Here is a 23380-nt window from a genome sequence, read left to right as displayed (position 1 = left end):
CCCAACCCCATGGAGGCCACAATCACTGATAGCCCTGGCACCCTGCTCCTGCTGGTATCATTAGTGCTGCCGGTGCCGCAAGGTCTGCTGTTAGCCGGGAGTCACCGGTGGGGGGAAAGGGACTTAAGGTAGTATTTCCCCAGCAGGGCTAAAATTAAGGACTGCAGGAGCTGCGTTGTCACTCCTGGAGAGAAAGGAGGCAGTGCTCTTACCAGATRTCTCTAATCCTTGCAATTTTAGCAGCTCTCTGCATGTTACAGAGCAGCCATGGACCTGCTGCAGATGGGCAGAGRCCCTTGGCTCGCACACAGGGCCTTAACCCTGTCTTCTGTGGTCAGTCAGATTCAGCTGCGACAACTGGGAACCTGCTAAAAGAAGCAACTGGGACCTGTCTGTTTCAGCTGGTGGCACCTTCCTGAAGCCCCCTTGTCCATCCGGTGGAGGTTTCTCCTAACCCTCTGTGCTGTGTGTGACACCAGGGCCACCTGGGTGAACACAGAGGGCTCCAAGTCTAATCCCGCAGCACTTGCTATCCTGCTRCTCTGAGGCAAAAATAGACATTTACAGTGGCGAGCATTTTCCTTGTGTGGGGAAAGCAAACACAGGAGGCTTGTTGCAATGTGCTATTTTTTAATTCTGCACTGGTAGAGATACAGATCCATATAAACCCACTCACTATACACCAAAATTACATACTTCATAAGTACTGCTGCAGAGACCTACACACGCCTATGCTGGCACATTGAGGAATGATGACCTTGACCTTAAGATGGCTCATCGTTACCAAATCAGAGCTCTTCTAATTCRCTGCAAAGACTTCTTTCTCCTCCTCCTTCATGATCACTGCCTCTGTTCTTAGTGGCCCCGCCAAGAAACCATGCATGAAGCACCTTTTCTGGGGCTGCCAGGCAGGGTCTGGGGATATGGAGCAAAGCATGAGCTTCCTTAATGTCTTTGTTGTGCATTTGCCCAAGGAGTGATAATCAAAAGGAATTTTGTGTTGAGGAATCAATGACCATTCCTAATACTTTGGTTCTTCCATCTTAGTAATTTTCTGGACACTGCAGATGTTCGTGGTGGTTCTGGGTTGTCATTGTCCCTGTGCAGAGAGCCCATGGCCTAAGGGACTGGCCCACAGCTCTGGGAGTGCTTAACCACACAGATCAGCCCAGGCCCAAACCCATTCTGAAGGTCAGCTGTCYGCACAGTCCATGTGTGAGCTGTGCTCAGGGTGGGAGATGGCACACAGCTAGGTGATGGCTGCCCAGTGAGCAGATGAGCCTGGCCAGATCTGCAGCGAGCCACAGGGGATGTGAAGGAGAACTCTCCTAGCTGCTGCCTGGGCTCTGCAGGGATGCTCTGCAGGTGCTATGCAGAGGTGTCACTCTCCAAGCAACAGGGCACATACCTTTTGTCAGCCTCAGCTTTTGGTGTCAAACACCCCTAATGTTTACTGTTGCCCYCTCTGAAGTCCATTTTAAAGGGTTAATCAGTGTTTCCCCTTGTAGGTGCAATCTGGCYCCTGTCCAGGAGTACTCACAGGACGTGGGCATGAAGACAGACCTGGTGACTATGAACCCTTCAGTCATCCAGCGGGCCTTCGAGGACCTGGTGAATGAGACTTGGCGAGAGAAGCTGCTGCAGCGCCTCCACAGTCTCAACGGCAGCATCCTCTGGATCCCAGCCTTCATGGCCAAGGGGGGCAAGGAACGAGTGGAGTGGGTGAACGAGCTCATCCTGAAACACCACATCAATGTCAGGACTGCTTACCCCTCATTGCGCCTGCTGCACGCTGTCCGAGGGTGAGAGCATTTCTATATGCTCATAGCCAGGATTTCACCAGCTTCTTGAGCAAGAAAGCAAGGGGGTTGTGCTGGAGGCAAATGTCACAAGCTGTTTCTTTCTGCAGCCCGTGAGGAAGACTCCATGGGCAAAGGCTGGTCCCTAGACAAGAACTGGAGACTACCTTGCAAGCAAGGCCTTGCTCTGCCCTTTGAACATGAAGTCTTTTAGATATGAAATACAGTGAGCCAGGAAACCTTTCACTAATGTTCCCAGCTCCTAAGTCTGTCAATGCCTTGTTGGTTGTAAGCCTGAATTTCAGACCATGACAACTTCCAAACCTACAGCTGAGGCTTTCCTTGCAGGAATCTGTGTGTGCTGATTAGCTGAGCTAGAGACAAAGTTTGTCACCTTGTGTTTGAGTCATGTGTGTGGGTTTCACACAGCTTCCTACGTCAGCAAGCTCTTTGAAGCCTGGACAGCTCAGCAGTGGTAGAGGACTGAGGAGTGTTGGCTAGTAGCCTACGTGCTACCACAGTGGTAATTACACTGCTAATCTTAAACAAGGGGCCCAGACAGGGAGGTGACCGYCAGGTGTACTCAGGCACTGGTCTTGCTAATCAGGTAAATAGGTTCAGGTGTGGCAAGTGGATTTATTGGGAGGGGAAGAAGGCATTTTTCTGCTTTCTCATTGCGATGTTAACTATGTGGAAGRCCCATGTGTGGTAGGGCAGAGGGGAATGTGCTGGGGGGAGTGTAAAAGAATGAGAGCTGCAGGGATAAGGCTTTGATGTGTGTGGACTGGAGATGAGGTAGCTGTGTGAAATGCAGCTTTACGCGTAGCCACCTCAGCAAGCTGGGAGGGAACGGAGGGCTCCAGTGCTGAGGTGGGATCACAGGCAGAACAGTAACAGGTGACAATAGCTGCGTCCTCCCATTGCGTTTGAGAGTTCCCTGAGCCTGCAAGGCATGTCACGGGAGAACGCTGGCTTTGAGGTACAAAGAGGGAAGGAGCTGATCCCACAACTCATACAAGGGAGAAAAAAAATAACCCCAATTCTGAGCTATTTCTAGCTGTAATTGAGTTACTTTCATCTGTCAAAATAGAATTAAGCTCTTGTAATAAGCACTTTAAATCAACAGGCTGYTAATCCTGTGCTGGCAACAATTTGGTGTGCCAAAAACTTCCTGCAGAAAGCTTTGCAGAGAGACTGGCAGGGGCAGGACGCTGTTTTTCTCTGAGGAAGGAGAGGAGGATTCCTCTGGCAGTTTAGTAGAAGATCTTAACCTCTAACCTGTGGCACCCTCCTGTATTGCTGAAAGGAGTGTGGGCAACACTGCAGTCCAGATGAGTCTTTGGCATGAAAACGAGCCCAGTGGAGGCTCATCTGGCCTCAGAGGGGGCTGCCTGGCACAGGGTTTCTCCCTCGTGCAGCTCCCACAGGGTGGTGCTGGAGCCACCAGCAGCAGTTGCTGGCGATGCTGTTTGTGCATGGGGGATGTGGAGCACTCGGGACTTCAGTGCTGTCTCTCCGTGTGGGGGGTGGTGCACCGCTGTCCCCCGTGGCTCGGAGCTGTGTCTTCCCTTTGTGCGTGCTAATGACAACGGAGGGTCTAATGGAATCATCTGCAAAGAACAAATCTCTTGCTCAGGCTTCTGAAAGGCCACTGGGGACCAGGCCAGCAAGCGAGCGAAACCGGCCCGTGTTGGTGGGTGTCCAGGGTGCAAGTGGTGGTGCACAGTGTGGTGCTGGTGCATGGTTGGATGCTGGTTGATACTGATGATATAYTCCAGCTACGTCATCTGAGCAACAKCTGAGGCCTCTGGTCCTGTTCTTTCTTTGAGCTAGTTGCCRTGTTGTGGGCCCAGTGGAGTGGGGAAAATGAGTCATGGGTGCACTGAGCAAAGCAGTGTAAGACGGAGAGAGCAAGCAGCTGGTACTGAGCAGAGGTAATTCAATTACAGGCACTGAAGCCAGTACTAATCCTCATCAGGGGCTGCCCTCCAAGCCGAGGAAGCTACTGCCTGACCTGCCCTCCTGCTCCCCCCTCTCATGCTTATCAGCTCAGCAGCAGGAGAACAAGAATGCCTACTGATTAACCATTATTATAATTAAAGCTCTGCAGCACCCTCAGATAGCCAGAAATAATAGCAGCACTTCAAAGGCCTGCCCTGGAGCCATGGCCTGGCCAAGGAGCCTGCAGGAGGGCCCTGCAGGGCTGAGGAGCAAAGGGTTGTGCTGGGGGGAGACCACGTTTAATATTAAGCCCCTGGTGGGGCTTCCTCAGGTTTGGGCTCTGGGATGGATTTAACAGTGCTTCAGGAAGTATCTCATGAACTGGCCGCAGCCTGAGAGCAGCATGTGCTGATGCTCTTAGTGCTGGATAGGAAATTCCTCTGGGTTTGTCTTGACCATGAGCTCAGGGTAATTCACGTGATGTAGTTTGAAGTGAGGAAGGAATCTTTCCTCAGGCCAAGCTGACAGGAATTACTAGGAGCTTGTTTATGTATCCTTTGTAGTGCACTCTAATTCCTAGGATCTTCCAGGTATTTTTGCTTGATGGATTCCCTGATGTTACATGGATATAGGCTCCGGCAACTTCCTTCTCTCCTGCTCTTTCTATGCAACATGCCAGTTTGCAGCAGGTCTGTGACCTGATGATGAGTCTGAGATTTGTGAAATGAACACATTTTGTGGCATGTAGCATAYAACAATAAATAATGCAAAAACACAGAACATCCTTCTGTTCTACAGTGGACTGCATTTGCAAAGTTGTTCTTTCTGTCCTCTCTGGATAAAACTACCATTGGTTTATAATCTATCCTAATTTGATTTGGAAATCACAAAGAAAGGAGGGAAGTCTTTCAGCCAACACTCTTACGTGTTTAAGACCTCAATTCAAGACCTCAACCTCAATTCAGCTACAAACGCTTTGCCTTTTTGCTGCTTCCTTCAGTTCCGGTGAAACACATTCTTGAATTCTTGACTCCTTCTTGAACCACTGTATTTATTATGCTGCACTGACAAAGAGCTCTGCTTTCCACCTAGAACAGGCTGCATATCAGTGGTAATTGAACGTTTCTACCTAAAATTGGCAGGGCATTTGGGGCACTTGTAGAGTGTGCATTGGTACAATAAGCGAAAATAATTTGATTTTGTTGTCCTTCTCAACATCAGCTGAGATATCATCTTCTTAGCTATGAGGGTGCCTTAAATGTTTGCTGATAGCCTTAGTGTTGATGATTCTGACTAATCTGTGGAATAGGACAGATGCTCTTTTTATGCAGTTATACTCACCAGCTCTACTCTCTCGCTGCCAGGAGGGGAGAGGGCTGTAAATGCGTTGATGGAGGAGCTCAGAAGGAAACCGTCAAAGCCATGAAATGGAATCGCTACCTCAGGCGGAGGAGAAAAGCTCTGCTCGAGTACGGAGCCAGCTTTCAAAGACGATGCTAGTGCCGTGCGTTTCTGGAGTGCGTGACTCACTTCTGAGCGAGTCTATAAAATGTCTCCTGAGCAATTCATCTGGCAAGTGGAGAGTGGAACCGAGTGTTTGTCTCCCTGGCTGGAAAGCAAGCAAGCCCCTTATAAGTCATCTGTTACTGCCTCCARAAAGCCTTGTAATCCCTATTGCCAAGCGGCTTTTGTTAGAGAAATAACATGAAATGCGGGAAGCAGAGGAAGATAATTGTCTGGAGGTTTTGATATCGTTCCTTGTAGAGAATTCATGAAAGCATTTTGGTTCCTTATATAATCTAGTCTAGTGGTTTTTTTTGCTATGTCCATCACAAGAGTCTCTTGGCAGGAACAAATTCTAATCCCATAAGACTTTATTAAGAGCTTCTTAAAAAAAAAAAATCAATAAATCTTACAGCTCTTTGGCTAGGTCTTCTATTAGGTTTAACATCCAAATAGCAGTGACAGTTTACGTGCACTTTTGGGACAGCGATCGCCATGCTCAGAGTTTGTAGCTGGCGTAGCGCAGCGGGGCCCTGATGGCCAACGGCACCGCAGGGCAACGGGAGCCCCGTGCAGGCTGTGCTTGCAGACGTCCTCAGAAGCGGAGAGCAGTGGGGCGTAAAGTGGCTTCATCTCTGCCTGCAATGTCTCCCTGGGTCCTCCCACCCAGGGAGGGCCTCCTACTGAAGCTGCTTGTCTTCTGTTTCAAAGCCCTTCGCAGCCTACCCCCTCCCAGCTCATCTTTGCTCCCTCAGCACCTGGAGACGGAGTCGGCTTGGGCAGCTCCATGACRTATCTCTTCCAGCATTTGGGGGATTACTTTTGGCTGAAGATTATTGTATGCGGTGCCACTGAAGTGGTGTATGCAGCCATGGTATTTGCACACTGAAGATAATTAATTACCAGTCCAGACAGTTTGTTCCAGTTAATCAGAAAGAAGATTTAGGCTTTTGTAAAAAGGAGGAGAGGCATAGCAGGAAGAGGAGAAAGAGAGAGTGTAAGCTTCTTCCCAGTTACTTTCMCTTTCTTACTGCTCTGTTACTGTTACTTTTACTTTCTTAATGTTTGGAAAATTTTTACTTTATGTGTATTAAATACCATGTGTATTTCAAAGGATAGTGCTGAAGTCAAGATCTGGATAAGGAAGGAATTATTCATCTATGACAGATCTTTAGCCCYTCGACATCAATTTGTTTGTGCCAGGTTATTTAAACCAGGCTCAATCCAGGCATTACAGCTCCTGCTCTCCATACTTGGGTCCTGTCTGGGTGTAGATCTGGAGTTTGGACTTTGTTCCACCCGGAGACCAGGGTCAGCCCTGAAATCCAGGTGCAGCTTTTGGAGCCTGAGTTAACAGGGATCTGAAYGGGGCCTCGAGTAGTTGAGGCATGTTGCTACACTCGGCCAACAAATTTGATAACGTAGCGCTCCGTCCTTTTTTGGAGATAACAGAGGAAACTAGATACGCAGACAGAGTAGGACTGGCAAAAGCCAGACAGGTGGACAGCAGCTCGCTCCGTGCACGCCAGCGTTTCATCTCTATTCGTACGGCAGCCAGCACGTGCAGGACGCTGTGCGGGAAATGGGGCAAGGTCTGTCCACGTGAGCCAGCGCAAATCCAGCCCGCCTTCTGGAGACTCGCGCTTGATTCCTTGCAGCTGTGTTTTCCAGGAGTATTAATGGGAGAAGGATATTTGTGGCAGACTGATAACATCCTTCTGCCAGTCAAGGACTGGCACCTCTAGAACAGCTTGTGTTTATATCACGCTTTTATGAATAAGCTGCTTTAAAAGGGCCTGAAGTTGCATTATTTCAGCTATTCTAATTTTTATCACTAAATAATGTAGCTGATACTGCTGAATTTTGATTTCTTCATTGATCTGGGTTTATTTTACTCATTTCGTCAGTGTGATGGATTTTCTGTTCATTTTTTGTGAAGTTTCACTCTTAGCAGGAGGGTACAAGTTCCCTTAGGACTTTTTTGGATGCATCAGGAGGTAATGTGCAGTGGCAAAAAATCGATAGAAAATCAATGTTGTTCTAATTGCTATAGTGTCCTGAAACAGTTGCGTTTTTTTCTGTTTTGGGAGAGGATTGGGGAAAYAGCACTGTGGAACCTTCTTGTACTGGCCAGGGGTCACTGTTGAAATCTCTCCTGAAAGACGCTTGCTCCATGAGTGTCAGCCAGCTACACTGTAAGGAGAAACCAGACCACTTAGCCAGTAGCATAAGACTCCTCAAGCTGCTCTTCTTGAAGCTATTGTCCTTGGCTACCGTCAAGTATTAGATCAAGAAGCTGCGGGGTCTTCCATCTAGGATGCCTCCTTACAAAYGATGGCCTTGATGATCTGATGGCGTTTTCCATCTGTATCCATCACAATCCTAAACAAGAACTGCCTCAGACAATTTTTGCTTGATAACATTACGATTGCTGTTCACTGCTGCATCCTGCTTAGGCATCAGACTGTCTCTGTAGGCTGCCTACGCCCCTGAGGGTTTACTACAGAAGTGATACATCACTGGCTTGTGAAGAAGGTCCACCCTTTGAGAGCGGCTCTGAGAAGGGAGCTATCAAGTTTCAGGWCTGCTCTTTGCTCCTCTCTTTTAATTGCTGTCTCTTTCCATGCAGTGTTGCAGTTAATAGTTATGGTGATTGGTGTTGCCAATTTGAAAAATAATTACTGCCTGCTTCAAGATTATCTTTCCTCCTAATTAAAATCCCGGGCCTCACATATTAAAGGTGCGCTGTTGACACAGCATCCCATGTGCACCCAGACAACCTCATTTGGATTTACAGAATTAATTAAGTTTTATTTCCATCCCCAGCTGTTCTCTCCTGAATCAGGAACAGCACCAGGAATGTGGCCACTGTCTAAGTTGGCTGGTGGTAGGAGAAATAAGAGAGGTGCTCCTGTATAACTYCCACACTTCTGTGACAAAGTAGTCTTTAACAAGCATTTCCCAGGCTTCACTTGGGGATTTCTGAACTTCACCTTGCAGGAAACAAATCACAAGCACTCTCATATGGCCTAAATTTTGTTTTGGCCATCGTATGGTATTGTCATCTGTACCGCTGCACCTGGAAGAGATTGGAGTCAGCCACCACCTCTCAAGGCTTCAACTGGAGGCAGGCTCCTCTCCTGCCTGGACCAAGTAGCTCRAGGCTCTAAGAGATCAAACCATTTCCCTCCTCGTGTCCACTGGTGTAGCTAAAAGCTCCTTCCAAGCTGTGAACTGACAAAAGGCTCAAGCCTTCCAAAATATCGATAATAACAGTTTGCAGGGTCGTTTATGATGCTGTAGGAATGACTGTTAGCATTTTATTGTCCTAATTCTGTGTCTGCAATAGAAGAGAATGGAAGAGGCAAGATTTTTAATTTTTATTGTAGGAGTGTGAATTGTCATTGTAGTCTACTCCAATATTGTTGGAGGATTATAAGTACTCGGTAGCTGCATGTGCTGARATATATGTGCTGGGCTTGTTTTCAGATGCTGATTGGACATGCTTGTTTGTCTTGGTGGGGTTGTTCATGCAAGCTGGCTTGCAGAGGATATGAATGCCATGCATAGATGTAAGGATGGTCTGTGAGAATGTGACTGTCTCCAGCAGACAGATGCGATGCTGCAACTTTCTCAAGCTTTTGGGTAAAGAAAAGCAAAATCGCAGCCAACCTAGGATCAGCCTTTCCTCCCTACCCTGAATCCCAGGTATGTGTAAGCAGCTCTTCACCACCAGTCCTTTCAGGGACTTCCTGTCCTTTTGCTACTCTTTCCAGSGAGAGCCTGAGTGCTGGGGCTGTAAAAGCAGACCTGTGACTGGGACATACAGCAGTGTTCTGGTTCTGTTGCCTCCCTCCCTTGCACAAGTTTCACTTCATAATGCTGTCAAGGCTGTAGTGTACTATTAGAGTTTCTACAGTCTCTGAACAAAACCTGGAAGCTAATACTTATGGCAGGCTAGGAGGTCACCAGTAGCTTTGTGTGCTCCATGCAGCACATCTGATACTGTCAGGTCTTCTGAAGGCAGGATAATTCTAAGCTGGAAAAATTGATAAATGGAAATGGAATTTTAAGCCTACAGCAAATGCAGACWTTTGTATCTTCCCCCAAAGCCAGCAGATTGATATGGCTTGGCAGTTTTTCCAAGGTAGCTTCCCTGCTGCATGAGGATTCTCTAATTCACAACGTTAAATGGTTGCAATAATCTCCCATTTCTCCCCTCACAGGAGGGGTCTGATGCACTTACACATAAAGTAATAGAAGGAGTCTGTTTTATGGCCACCTGTAGGGTAATGCTGCCTCTCACACAGCAGCAAGCTTTACTGTCTTGGTAGTGCAATCCGTGGGGCCAGGCAAGCCGATATAGTGCCTCTGAGAAACTGCTCCTCACTGTATCTTCCCGAGTTTCTTGCTCCTGTTCAATGCTGGATGCTGAGGAGATAAGTCAAGTAAGGAGACCCTCCTCCCCAAAATGTCATAATTGTGCTTTGCCAAACCTGCCAGCGCTTAAACACTGCTGTGGTCCAATAAACCCTGCTGTCCCCTACCAGGGAGCACAATCCCCTTCTTACACACGCTCAGACAATAGCTTCGGTTCCAGAATTTGATTCACCATAAAAGTCAATTTTTCCCTTATCTAACTGAGAACCAGCAAGTACACTTTGTGCCTTGGTTGCTAAATTTTAATGGCTTTCATGAAAAGCTAATTTGCAGGATTAAGGTTTTGATCTCCCAAGGGTTCCTGCTGTCTGAAGCCCAGACCCCTCTGGAGCCCAGCTGAAAGCACTGAAAGAATAAATGAGCAGGAAGACCTATCCTGTGGATCTGTGTGAGGAGCTGGGACCTGAGTCAGGGCTGGGAAGCAGGAGTCAGCCACGCTATTGCTGCAGGCACAGTGGGCAGCAGGGTGTGCAGCCAGCACCGCCTGCTCTAGGGCATCGAACACGGGCGTTGCACCCAGGTGATGACTTCCACCTCCCCCAGCCCTTCTCTTTTCTGATCTCACTCCTCCAACAGTGTTTTCTGCTGAGCAAATGGGATAAATTTCCCATGCAATAAAACACCAGGCAACTTCTTATTACAAGTTGTTGGCAGAACAACAGCTTTTTATGGCTGCCTAAAATATACCTGCTGGTACAGGTTGTGCCTGTGTGTCGCTACAGGACGCCACCTTCCTCCCTTGTTTTTGCCATCTCTCATAAAAACTAACACACTTTTCAAAGGTGAAGGCACCWGGCCTCCATATTGCATATTATATACTGCATATTCCATATTATATATTGCATGGTGAAATATTTTGAAACGAGATCACAGTGGAAGTTGCCGGGTGTAATGGGAACCCAGCAGTATTTATTAGCTCTTTTAGACCCTTTATTCAAAGGCAAACATTTTTACAGCTCTGTTATGCTTACTGTCAAAGTAAAATCTTCATGCATCAGTGAAAATCGTCAGCTCTGTGTGTGCGAGCGCGTACGCTTCAAGGGCTTGCTGGAGTCTACTTGACATATGTATGGTTTGGTCTACAGTATTGATCTCCTAGGTTGATTGGAAGATAATTGTAGGCTGAAGTGCTGAAGGCCACTGTTGCAAGCAATTTGTTTTTCATAAAGGATTGCAAAGCCATGAGATGTTTCAATGCCATAGCAACAAGTGTGATGTAACTGCTAGATAGAGAACAGGAGATGCTTATTCATGAAGCAATCCCAAGAGAGGCTTTCTTGGCATGGAGAACTCTTCAGTTAGTCAGTAACCTCTCACTTTGAATCACCGGTGTATCTCAGTCAGCGAATGGGAGAAAGAAAGTGTAAGACGAGCTTCATGTGCAAGTCCAGCTGCAGAGGGAATAACGCGGTTTTCTTTACACTCCCTTTTCAGGTACTGGCTCACGAACAAAGTGCATATAAAGCGACCGACCACYGGCCTCCTCATGTATACCTTAGCTACTCGCTTCTGCAACAGGATCTATCTCTACGGCTTCTGGCCGTTCCCCCTGGATCAGAACCAGAACCCGGTCAAGTACCACTACTACGACAGCCTGAAGTACGGCTACACTTCGCAGGCCAGCCCGCACACCATGCCCTTGGAGTTCAAAGCCTTAAAGACTCTGCACCAGCAGGGAGCCTTGAAGCTGACTGTGGGGGAATGCGATGGGGCCACGTAAGGTGGCCTGCTTGGCTCATGTTYCTGCAGGCTATACAACCACAGGAGGAAGGGGAGGGGGAGGAAAGGACAAGTGGTGCCTAGTGGGGTTGGTTTTCTTTGTTCATGCACAGAACAGTGACAAAAATATATATGCGTGGTACCTATATATATTGACCTGAGTATTATAACTGTTTGGTGTTCACCAAGGAAGGGACAGGAAAGATGCGGGAGCATCTGAAGTGACTGGCCTGGGCAAGAGACCTTGCCTTGGGCTTGCTAGGCTTGGCAGGATGTTAGATCTACATCCAAAATGTGTGAAGGTGACCTTGGTTTTTGAGGGTGTTAGGTGATGGGTAAACGTTAAGCCTTTTGTTGTGACTGGTCCAAGGTTGGTAGTTAGTTTGTCTGGCCRAGAACGCTGGTGCTGGCGCTCCAGTAGGTCATGTTCTTGGCTCTGTGCCAATGGTGGGGATGGGGAAGGGGGCTGGGGAGCGGGGTGGGCAGGGAAGGTTTGTTGGGGGCTCTCACAGCGGAAGGGTTACCTGCGTGTCTGGATGGGACCAGAGCAGGACGCATCTCCTGCCCAAGAAGGACTGTCTCCCAGCGAGCGGTGCCCAGCGCTCGTCAGAGCCACGCGCAGATCCATCCATCAGAAAGGGCTTGGGCACCCGYGCGTGCTGGGCAGGGCAGCCTGACGGCCACGGGACTGTGAACGCCGTCTTCAGAGGGGCAGAGGAGAAGCAACCACTTTGGCTGCAGGAGGTGACAGGGAGCTGTGCAGAGGTGAACTGATTCCAGTGATACCGCTCTGAAAAAGGAGATGGGAGGGTCTTCTGGCACGGCTGGCGCACGGCCAGGCGGACGTTGAGGAGATGCTGGGATGTAGCAGGAAGGAGGTTTGCTGCCGCAAACCGGCGCCGTCAATTTTAATTTTTTTGTCTTGCTGTGCCGGAGCGTGAGACACTCGGCATCTGTCAGGGCTGATGAAAACCATAAGTAACCTTTAGCTCTTAATTCCCAAATGCTACCTGCTAAGCAACCTGCCTTCTCTCCCCCTCCRAAAATAACTGCTGAAATATTGGTGATAGGCCTGAGACCCAGCCAAGCAGAAAGACCGCAGGACTTAAAGGGACTTTGCCAAGTCTAAATAACTCATTTCCCTTCTCCCCAAAGAAGCAGCGTACAACGCTGTACTCCTTAAGTCCTATTCTGTCCTTTTTTCAAGCTCCGATTGGTTCTTATTCTGAAGACTTGAACAGGACGTCAGACGTACCTAGATGGGATGCTTGCATAGTGATGAATGTCACAGAAATAACTAATCTTTTTTCCTATTTTTTAGAGYACCCAAAATATGAAAAATGTTTTTATAATCAAATTTGCTTTTCCTTAGATTTCTGGGTTTATTTTGAGGGGAGAAGCTAGATTGGTCTGGTTAGCTCATTTCATTTTYCACTTCTGTAGCCTATTCTACTTATTTCCTCATTAGCACTTAGTGCCAGCACGCAGGTGAGTCTGGGATTTGGCCAGTGCAGTCTGGGTCTAATTTCTGTGAGAGGGAATAACATGACACAGCTGAGCCTTGGACCTGCATYGCAATGCTTTAGTGGCTAGGCTTCGTGATCTTGTACCTCCTCTTGTTGCTGTATTTTTAAAGTAAGAAAAAAAAAAGTTTACATTTTGGGGTTGAAATAAYTGACATTGTCTCTTTAAAAATTAAGTGCTTAAATGCTAAAAGAAAGAATTCTCTTTCATGTTTTGGGACCTAGAAACTACTGTACCCATAGGAACCTCTAGCTTGCTAATTAKTGTCAGACTAAGATGCTTAAAATTAAGGTGTAAGCAACATTATAGTGGATAAATGTGGGCTAATCTGCCACAGGGGGAAGTTTCTTTCCAACTTCAGGAAATCATTTCTTTTTTGCATTTTTTAAACTTTGGGTTCGTGGTTTTTTACTTAAGCTTAGTCGCACGATAAAGCTATATCTGGCTGTGAACATCAGTCTAAGTTGTTGGTGTTTCCTGAGATAGGAGGAGACAGAGAGTAAAGCTGCAAAATGAAATTAGTTCTGCAATCACGGGGAGCTTCACCCAATTCAGGAGCATTAAGCCAGATGATTTCCTGGTTTGTCCCCTGCGGGGAGGAGGGAGAGGCTAGGGACGAAGCCACAGGACTGTTCAAGTCAGCTGTTGTATTGAAGGGCCTGGGCCAAGGTACTGACTGCTGTTAGCAAACCTTCTTTTTAAATAAAAATACAAGAAATGAAATAAATGTGCATTTTTTTTATATATAATTGATGAGGGCGGTGGGAAGTTGGGCACGAGAACTAAAATGCCACACCAGCAAATGCACGTGGGAAGATCGTGTAACCTGCTTTCCTTGCAAAGGAGGGAGGAAGGCTTGGAAGGGACCAGCCTGTTCGCCCACTGGCCACGCGGGATGGGTGTCCGTGTTCTGCCAGAGGGGCGTCCTAAAACCCCAAGATGTTTCTCATTCAGGCTACAAAGAGTACTGARCAGTACCTAACAGCAGCATACCCGAGGTGTCATGGGGCTGTTGAAAGGGGAAGGGAGAAGGGATTCCTGGCTCCCCTGAAGCAGCTTCTAGGCCAAAGCATGGGCAAGTTAAATGCAAGTTATCAGCAGGATGAAATTGCTCACGATGTTTCTGTTCCCAGGATGGATCCTGCRCGCCCCCATTCTGAAGATGCACTAAACCACCAGTGAGACCCTGCAGCAACAGAAATCAGTGGCTAAGTTCCCATTTCACCTTGCTGCCATCAGGGTTGGCCCTGCTGAGTTTATGCGCACAAAAAAAAACGCCAAGAAGCCTCCCTTTGCTTTAACGGGCTCCRTGGCAAGTCCTGTAGCCTGGCTGTCTGCACAACCCCTCAGCACCGTGCCACTTCGAGACCGTTCCCGCRGCGGGTCCAAGGCCACCCTCTGTGCGCTGCGCTTGTCAGCAAGCCGAAGACCCCGCTGAAAATCCACTTCGCCTCTGGAGCACATAGCTGAGTCTCAGCCCCAGCTCTCCCCCGGCCCCGCGGCCAGGCGCATTTCACGTTTGCCTCCCGCTGATGGCGACGGGAGGCCGCCAGTCCCGGTGCTGCCGCGCGGGTCTGCGTGCCAGATGTCACCGGCACCAGCCTGCTCTGCGAGGCTGCTGCTTGATAAATGTCTTCATGCCTAATTAAGGCTCTTCTACCATTGCGAACACAGCAAAAAAGCATGCTGATGCGGTTCAGATGGGRATGCAAATGCCCAAGCTGCACTATGAATGTACTTATTCAGCTTCCCAAGTGACAGCAGCTGCTTCTCTTGCAGCCTGGTGTACTCATCGACTCTACTCCTGGCCTCCTTTTCCCTGTCTCTTTGTGTAGCCTTCCTCCCTCCCATTATTTCCATCCTTTGGTCTATCCCTTTTCACTCTCTTTTCCCCTCAAAATCAGTCGTGTGGCAGCAGGACACATTGTTCATCCATCCCTGCTGACAGGAAGGCCAGTTCCAAGCAGCAGCACTGGTGGCTTTGGGATGCAGGAGCTTGCTCCCATGGGTTAGGTGCGCTTGGGTGCCAAGAGGCCTTTGGATGGTAACAACAGAGAAGTGTCCAAGGTTAGATCTGACCTTGTAAAATAGAGGTTAAAGCTCCATATCAGTAAGTTAATCAGTAATTTGGCTGGTTGCTTTTAAATGAAGTCCTTCTAAAAGCTGTAATCCTGTTTTTTGGAGGTGGCAGTATTAGTTTACAGGGATTAGCTGCTGAGAGAAGATGTAATGTAACATGTGGAATATGTACTCAACCCATTTTCAGCATCTCAGGCTGTGGTTTCTTTTCSAAACTGGAAAAGCACATGTGAACATGCGCATTGCAACATGCACGTTGTTGAGGTTGAGCCCGTTAAAGCAAAGGGAGGCTTCTTGGTGTTTTTTTTTTGTGCGTATAAACTCAGCAGGGCCAACCCTGATGGCAGCAAGGTGAAATGGGGACTTAGCCACTGATTTCTGTTGCTGCAGGGTCTCACTGGTGGTTTAGTGCATCTTCAGAATGGGGGTGCACAGGATCCATCCTGGGAACAGAACAACCAACAACCATACACAACCTCATTCTTACAATCAAGAAATGAAATGATTTGTACCTATCATTTCTTCTCTAGATCCATGTGTCCTGATCGCCCTGCAAAATATCCCCTGAAGAACCAGCAACAGCAGGGCGGTGGCAGGACCAGCCAGGGATGCTGCTGCAGCCTCCAAGGTTAGTCTCTACCTGGCTAAGCCTGGACTTCAGGGCAGCATTTGTCAGCATCTCTGTTTAGGGCAATAGTTCAGGTTAGTGCTTCTATCCAAGCCCAATGCTCTTTTCTTCTCCACRTGCTGGTGTGCCTCCAGTGCATTTTTTCCTTATAACAGCTTGAGACTAAGGGTCTTGTCTTGTGGGCTCAGCTGAGCTTCAGCCAAAAGCACAGCTGCCTGAATTGCTTTTCTTTTTAATCTTGGTTTGCTTTGTTACATCCCAGCCTTCTGATCTGCCACATGCTTCTTTGTGTSTCTGGGCTAACAGCCAGCCAAGAGATGAAAAGTCACCTCATGCTCCGACGCTGCCGCGCAGCACAGCAAATGCACACGCACTCATGTTTTCCTCTCTTCTTGATTACTCCAATGATTTTCTTCCCTGATGAATGAAGCTCTAGGAATGAGCCTGTCATTATAGACCCAAAGTGGGGCCTGTCCAGACTGAATAGGGATCCTTCAGACGTCAAGTTTAAATTTTGCTCTCACTGTGCTCATTGCTGCGTATGTGTGCTGCAGAACTGYGCAGCAGAATGCAACAGCACAGGACTTCAACTGTTTTTGTCTTCCTACAAAAGTTTATGTAAGTACATATCGACTTGGCATTTGCTGTCTTGGGGAATATGTTGCTGATCTCTTGCACTGGGCCAGAGCACAGCTCCTCCAGACAAGCTGCAAAGTCTGCAGCCTGTGCGTGGTGCCATGCTGCCACGGATACTCTTTAACCAGTGCCTGAACAGGCTTATTTAATCTTGACTTGGGTATGTCTGGGCGACTGGCAGTGGATTTTCTGAACCACAGAAATCAGGCACCCTCTCTGCTCCTCCAGCGCCTCTCCCAGAGTGGCGATCCCATCTGCAAAGCAGAGGAGAACTGGAGGGGGAGAAATGTCCCTTCCATTTGCTAAATAAAAAGGATAGAGGAAAAAGAATCACCTTCTCCTGAATGCCTTCTCCGTCAGGGCCTGGTATGGATTCAGCAACTGGTATTGAGATTCAATCACAGAATAACAGAATCACAGCCRAGATAGTGACACATTGCAAATACTCATTGCGAATCAAATTAAAATTTTGTGTTTATTTTTCAAGCTGCCTGAGTTTTTTAGTGTCTAGAAGCAACTATATCTTCTTCTGAGACACTGCTCTTGCAAACCTGAAAGACAGCATATTTTGTTTGGAAGGTGCTATGAAAATTGTTTTAATTTTTACACTGCATTTTTGATGCAGCTGGGGAATGACATTGAGCATGACGGACATGAATCAGTGACATAAATGACATAAATGGTTTTAGTGGATCCAAATAGGATTTTATTAAAAAGAATTATTTTTTGCAAAATAGTCTTGGAAATGTTGTACCGTCTACAGATCTTGATATATAGACGCTATTTTTGGCCACCACTCCTTCTAAAAAATTAAGCTTTCCAGTTTCATRCTAGTGAACCTTTAAACTATGGAAATTAAGGCTTAAAGAGGCCTGCTGGGGAAAGGAAGGGAAGCAGTTTGCTCCAGAGTGCCCCTCAAGATCAGGAGGCAAARCCAGATATATAGTCAAGGTCTCCAGTGTGATGCTTTGTTAAATAACACATTTTCCAGCCCRTTCAGTATTTTGGTTGCTTTCCTTGCTGGATTTCTCATGTTTATTAAGGGTTTATTAACATCTATTTTTATCTCTAACTGTTATTCTACTGTCCTCGGCAAAGACAGAAGAATTTCACTTTGGGCTGCCCCTTTGACCACATAAAACTCTTTCTAGCTTTCATTTTCTCTGCTTCTACTGAATCTTATTTTTCTCTATCATTTTTAACCATATTTAATATTTTCTCCCTCTCTTGGAGATCATATCAATTTATTCAGCAACTGTGAGCACATGCAGCTTTTTCAGCGCAGGGCAGGAACCTTCACAATCCTCCCTGTCATTATCTTCTCCCAGTCAATCATGCTGTGGGTGATGGGCAGCTGCCTCCGGAAAGCCTTGAGGTAGGTGCCGTTCATCTTCTGGTATTCCTCCATCAGCCCCGCTTGGAGCTGGCTCTCTGAATCCTCCACCAGCTTCACGAAGGCCCTGATGGCCTGCATCCTGCTGGAGACCGGCAGGGACTCGGTCACCTCCTTGCACACTGTGAGATGGATATTGCCGCCCTCAAAGTAGTGAGCTTGGACATCGATGGTTCCCATCACCTGGGTAGATGCGGAAGGGGTGAGGGTGAAAGTCCATTCGGACTTCCACAGGCTGCTCCAGAATGGAGAGGGTTTGGGCGCGGAGGCCTGGATACAGGCCACCAGGATTTTCCTCATGGCAGTGTCTTTAACGAAGACACTGCAAAGGCCTTTTGGGTAGTGGTGACTGACGTACGCCCCTAGGGCCTCCTCAAGAGCCCTTCTCCACATCTCCGCTTTTCCATCTTCCTGAGCGTGTGCTTGGAAATCGCTCGCCTCTCCCCGCACGTGGTCGTATTGGAAGGAGAGCTGGGTCTGCGGGTCAAAGAAGCGGTTTTCCTCTAGYGCGTTGTGGCAAGTCAGCAGCACCTGGCACTCCGGCGTCCTCACTGGCGTGAAGTGGACCTTGTTGTGCCAGGCGCAGAGGTCAGGAGCTTCCTGCAGCAACAGGCTGTCGTCTGCCAGCAGCRCGCGCAGGTCGCTGAAGGCGGCGGCGAACTCCTCGGCTGGACACTGCCGCAGCAGGTTGGCAATGGCCTGAGCCTGCTCCGTCCGGCCCAGCGCCCGGGCCCCGAGCAGCATCACTGGAAGTCCCAGCTGCAGGAGAAGGCACAGGAAAGGACACTGCTATCTTCTGCCTCGCAAGGCACCACTTTTTCTGCCTGAGAACTACCAAGGACACTTCCAATGTCAGCGTGGAGCAGCAGCAGCTGCTCTTAGTGTAGCCCTTGGGATGCTGCAGACCTACAGGTCTCCGCCTCACCTGAGCGTCAGCTCTCCTGGCCAGCGCAGCTCACCTGTGGGGCTCACAGGTCTTGTCTGTGGCCCTGGCACAGCTGTGGGACAGCTCGATGGCTGGTCTCCGCTTTTTGTCCTTCCTCACCAGAGAGTAACTCACTATAGTTAGTGCTCCTGGCCTAACGTGTGAATCACAGAGGCCACCACCACCAGCAGGGAATGAACGCCTCTGCTTTTCTCATCCCTCAGACATAGCACATTAGTGTATCACCCATGTATGCCAAGAAATGATTGAGAAAGACCCTCGATAGACACCTGASTGATAACCAAAAAATCATCATCCTCTCAAGAGGATGTATTTCTCTCCCAGCATTAGCGACATCAAGGCATTCTGAAATAAGCTCCTTTTCCAGCTTGGAAYATCTCCTCTTCAGCTCCATCAAACCTAGCCCAGTGCCCACGGAAAGCTGTCACATGCCAATTACATTCCTAATCCAGCTGAAGGCAGCCTGTATTTAGCTGCTTAACATCATCTATAAGTAAATCTACAAACACTTTTACAAGTTTCACAAACAACTCCCAGTGAACCCTTCCCACAACGATGCTCTCGCAACTCTGAGCATGAACTCAGAATAAACATGAGGAAACACCATGGACAGAAATATTTCCTAATTTGTCAGCATAGGAATGAGCACAGAGAAAGCCTAGAGAGAACACAGCTTGGCATGGTGTTTTACCTGCCCTAAACTATACTAATTTAACATCTTAGACCAATGACAAAGTAAGGCATGGCTCTGCAATGACCTCCTCTAGCTATTAATAAGTATGTGGCAGGGAAAGATGGGTTTCTGTTCATGGCTGAGGCTTCACACTTCGTTTTACGTCTTTGGTTCTGCTCAGAGCACCCCGGCGTTCCCGGTAAGTGGCATTTAGCGTGTCCTGCTACCCCTGCTATCCCAAAAGCTGACAACATATGAGGTCGGAGAGAGGAGCAAACGTGAAAAACCTGGCTGGGTTTCCCCATAGCCTCCTCCGCTCTCCAACGAAACAGAGCTTGAGATACCGGGCTCTCCTGAGGGCTGCATCGTTGATCAGCCGCTTTTCCCACCCCGTTTCTGTAAGCGCTCCATTAAGCCTCAGAAAAACCTCACTAAGTGCCACCTCCCCCTCCTTTGGAGGCAAAGGGCTCCCGAAAGCAGATCACAACTCTGCTGAAAATGGTAAAAGCACTTAGTGACACCTCATCCCCAGCGTCCAGCCTCACCCGTGGGCTCCCCGGGCAACGCCAGCTGCACGATGCAGTTCCGAACACCCAYGGCAACGTGGGAACGCTGGCAGCGGCTGGGATGCGTGCCCGGCCCAGCAGCCGTGGGAGCTCCCGAGCGTGGGGAGCGAGTGGGGGTGCTGTGTGCACCACGCRGACAGCCCCTCTCGGCTGGGCTGCAGGGCAGCCGGAGAGGTCCACGCTCCTCCTGGCCTCTGCCCAGTGGGTGCGGGAGGGCATTCAGCAGAGATTGGGGGTTATAGACAAATGCAATACATTATAATGCAATAATTAAAAAATGTGCTCGTTCATTAAATATTTTGTGACAGGCATCTATAGGCCACCAAGCCACTCACGCACACAAAGCAGGATCTGCCTGTATCACTTACACTATATCCACAAGAAAAATACAGAGTTTGAGCAAGCATTAGGCACGAGCACAAACAGTGTCCTTGAACTGCTAAAACCGTATGAGGGGAGGTTTTTCTCACCCGAAGTGCCTAGCCAGAGCAAACCTACAGCTTTGCAGGAGGAGTACAGCCAGGGATAACAGCTAAGTCCTTCTATGTTGAATAGTGGCAGGCCTTCCGGTACTAATCCTGTGTCTCCAGCCAATAAAACCTCCTGATTATTGTGAAATTTGTCCCCAGCGATTTTCTGGTTTGGTTGCCTGGAGAAGTTCCTCCAGTGAGGACCAATGAAGTACTCCGTGTTCTTGCACGACCCAGGCAGAAAAGGTCAAAGCACATTATAGGAATGTAATGGATTTTTTTAACTACTTCTCTGGAAAGCCTGACACACTGCTTTCTAGAAAATGTTGCAATTTAGGCTTGAGTAGGAGCCACAGAGCAAGGAAAATATTATGCTTGGACCGTCAGTCATGTAGTTTCTTGCTGTATAGGTTCCAGATGAACTTGCTTAACTCAGTTTATGTCTGAAAAAGTCTTTGGATTTGAGATTACTTAGGAAAGAGGAGAAATGGCATGGTCTATTCCTGGATTGCATATTAGCGTCCATATGGGTGCAGAGCCAAAGCATATGGATCACCATCTGTTAGGCAGGCCTGGCCTGGCCCCACGGATGGTTTATAATGCAAGTAGATTCATCCAGATTTGGGATTCCTCCAAAGCAAGAGGCGAGCCAATGACTCAAATATTGTGTAAAGCCATTGAAACTAATGGCACTAAACAACAGTCATTTGTCTCTTGTTTGATTTTACTTGCTACAAAATAATGAATTAGTTATGGGGGTGGCTGATTTGTGTTGTGTATGCAATCTTTGAAGTAAACGTTTTTTTTTTTTTTAAAAAAAAGCAAAACAAAAAACATCTTAGTTGTTCTGTATCAAATTATCTCAAAGTTTTATTCCCCAGAAAGTAAACYATGATGTCCTTCATCTTCAATAACATTACATTTATGCTCCATCTGTGATCAGATTTAAAGAGATTTGAAAGCATAATTTGGGAAACCTTCAATGACAAATTCAAGGAAGCTGGAGAAAGGACTCTTGCGGTTCTTTCATAATGAAGGCAGCTCTAGGACAAATGAACTTAATTCCAGTAAGGCTGTATTACCCAGAAGCCCTGGAATCTGCAGCATTTTTAAAGACCCTCATCTTTAAAACAGATTAGAGCCCCAAAGACTCCAGGTCCTAGCACAAAACACCAATCCTTGCTTTGAGCAGTTRGTTTATGGTGGGACGTGTCTTGATCCCACCGAAGTCAAGAGGAGGTGTCCATTGAGTCAATGGCATCACAACTTCATCCACTACCTCAGCAGACTACAACTGCATTTTGAAGTATGGACCTTAGCAGCTTGATTTCAGGCACCATGCTGGAAAAATTTGTTGAATCTTTCTTTAGACTTGTGTGGGATACATGATTAAAGCCGTGGGATGGCAGCCTGACCGCCAAGAAGATGTGCTATTGTGTCAGTCCTTGGGAGACTTCATGGCAGCTAGAAAACCTCTCTCCACTAAAGGAATTAATTATCATGCATGTTAGCTCTGTGGTTTGGGGAAATTACTGTGGCCTGATTTCCTTCAGCACTTTTATTCCTGGCTGGAGACCAGGGGAGTTGTTGAGGTTGCTGACTTAAGACACCATAACAAATGCTTAGAAATGAGTGAGCAGACATTATGATTTGTAACCTCTCTGTCTCACCTGCCTTGGGTATGGGTTTCACTGCATCCTTTTTGTGTTTTTATGGAGGGGCAGAATTATAAGGATGACAGCTTGCTCCTGGGCTTTCCAGGAGAGAGCAGGAGGGCACACATTTCTTGGCTGAAAACCAGCTGAGAAGCCAGGCAGCTCTGAACATCCTGTGGTTTATTTTTGGAAGAAGTCATTTTGGTAATTGCATGTGTTAAATGAGATGCAATTAGGGATGGAGAGAAGGTGTTACATGTGTGTTGGAATAGAAGCCATTTCCTAGCCAAAAGATCTATTAAAAATGAGGATTCCTTAACGTACTGCAAGGTAAAGGGGGCAGAGAGGATGTGCTTTAGGGGGTGCTCTGTTATTTATGAATTTTTAATGTGAAACAGGGCACAGAAACACTTGCATCTGTGATGTGTCTTCTATGGTCCTCGCAAGGTTTTGATTAAAAAAGTAATAAAAGTGTAGCTATAGAAAACCAGAATGTTTTAAAAATCATCTACTATAATTTTTGTTGGGGGGGAAATCAAAGGATTGTTTATAAAAAAAAAAGTACATTGAATTCATACGGAGAAATAATTGCTTTTAGAGAGGTTTTCCCATGAGAAAGTATGCATTGCATAGCACAGTGAAGGGCAGGGGGACTTCAGCACAGCCAAGGAGACCTGTGTAGCAGCCACTTCCTCCCTGGGCACAGGGAGGCTGGCTGGCTGCCAGCAACATCATCCAAGCCAGGAGGTGGTAAGCAAGACCACCCGCCAAGAGGCGGGATGCAGGGGACATTGGGACTTGGACTGGGATGATCTGGGGATGGCTCGGAGAGGGCTCAGCTTTCATTTCTGAGATGATAAAGCATGGTGCATGGTAGGCCCGGTGACAGATGCCTTTAAACCATTTTCTGCTGCACCTGTTGCCTCCAAGACAGTGTGTCCACGGGAGGGAAATGCTGGTGCATGACAGAGGGGAGTTAATGAGGCCCAGAGAGACTGCTGCAGAGCATGCAAGAATCATCACTGTCTATTTTAAAGGGGTTATATGAGCTTGGGGTAGTTCACATCTTTGGAAGGGACCAGGGCTTTGCTGCTTCATTGCTGCAGTTGCCCAGTCCTTCTAAAGGTAAGTGTAATAAATATCCTTGGGAGCTGGACTCCTTGCTCATGCCCCCATGTCTTCCTGGGGGTTGTTGTCAAGGGTGTTGTCAAGGGTGGAGCGAGGCCTCGCACGTGCCCTGCATGCTGAGCCCCAGCTCTTCATGACTCGTCCTTCTCCACCTCCACCACTTCCATGACCTTGTCACCTTTAGACCTTAGTTTTTACTGTGCATACTACTTAGTCATCCTTTTGCAAAAAAAAAAAAAAAAAAAAAAAAAAGTATGCTCATTTAAAATAGATCTTGGCC

The 23380-nt window shown here is 47.7% G+C and overlaps 1 protein-coding gene and 1 pseudogene across 2 annotated transcripts in view; one reads left to right on the top strand and one right to left on the bottom strand.

Annotated features, from left to right (window-relative positions):
• The window catches only part of ST8SIA2 (ST8 alpha-N-acetyl-neuraminide alpha-2,8-sialyltransferase 2), a 32657-nt gene extending 21107 nt beyond the window's left edge, over positions 1–11550 (top strand). For both annotated transcript variants that reach the window (XM_085308643.1, XM_085308642.1), the window contains exons 5-6: positions 1509–1802; positions 11118–11550. In XM_085308643.1, the coding sequence (XP_085164769.1) occupies positions 1509–1802; positions 11118–11403 (580 nt within the window). In that variant the 3' untranslated portion in view covers positions 11404–11550. The remainder of the gene's footprint in view (positions 1–1508; positions 1803–11117) is intronic.
• A 5995-nt stretch (positions 11551–17545) lies between these two features.
• On the bottom strand, positions 17546–18406 carry LOC146593791 (F-actin-capping protein subunit alpha-1 pseudogene; annotated as a pseudogene).
• Positions 18407–23380: the final 4974 nt, after the last annotated feature.

Source organism: Rhea americana, unplaced genomic scaffold (assembly GCF_003343005.1).
Source record: "Rhea americana isolate MKP2758 unplaced genomic scaffold, rheAme1 scaffold_28, whole genome shotgun sequence".
NCBI lineage: Eukaryota > Metazoa > Chordata > Aves > Rheiformes > Rheidae > Rhea > Rhea americana.
The sequence above is the reverse complement of the archived record's forward strand: the minus strand, read 5'-3'. Positions and strand labels throughout refer to the sequence as shown.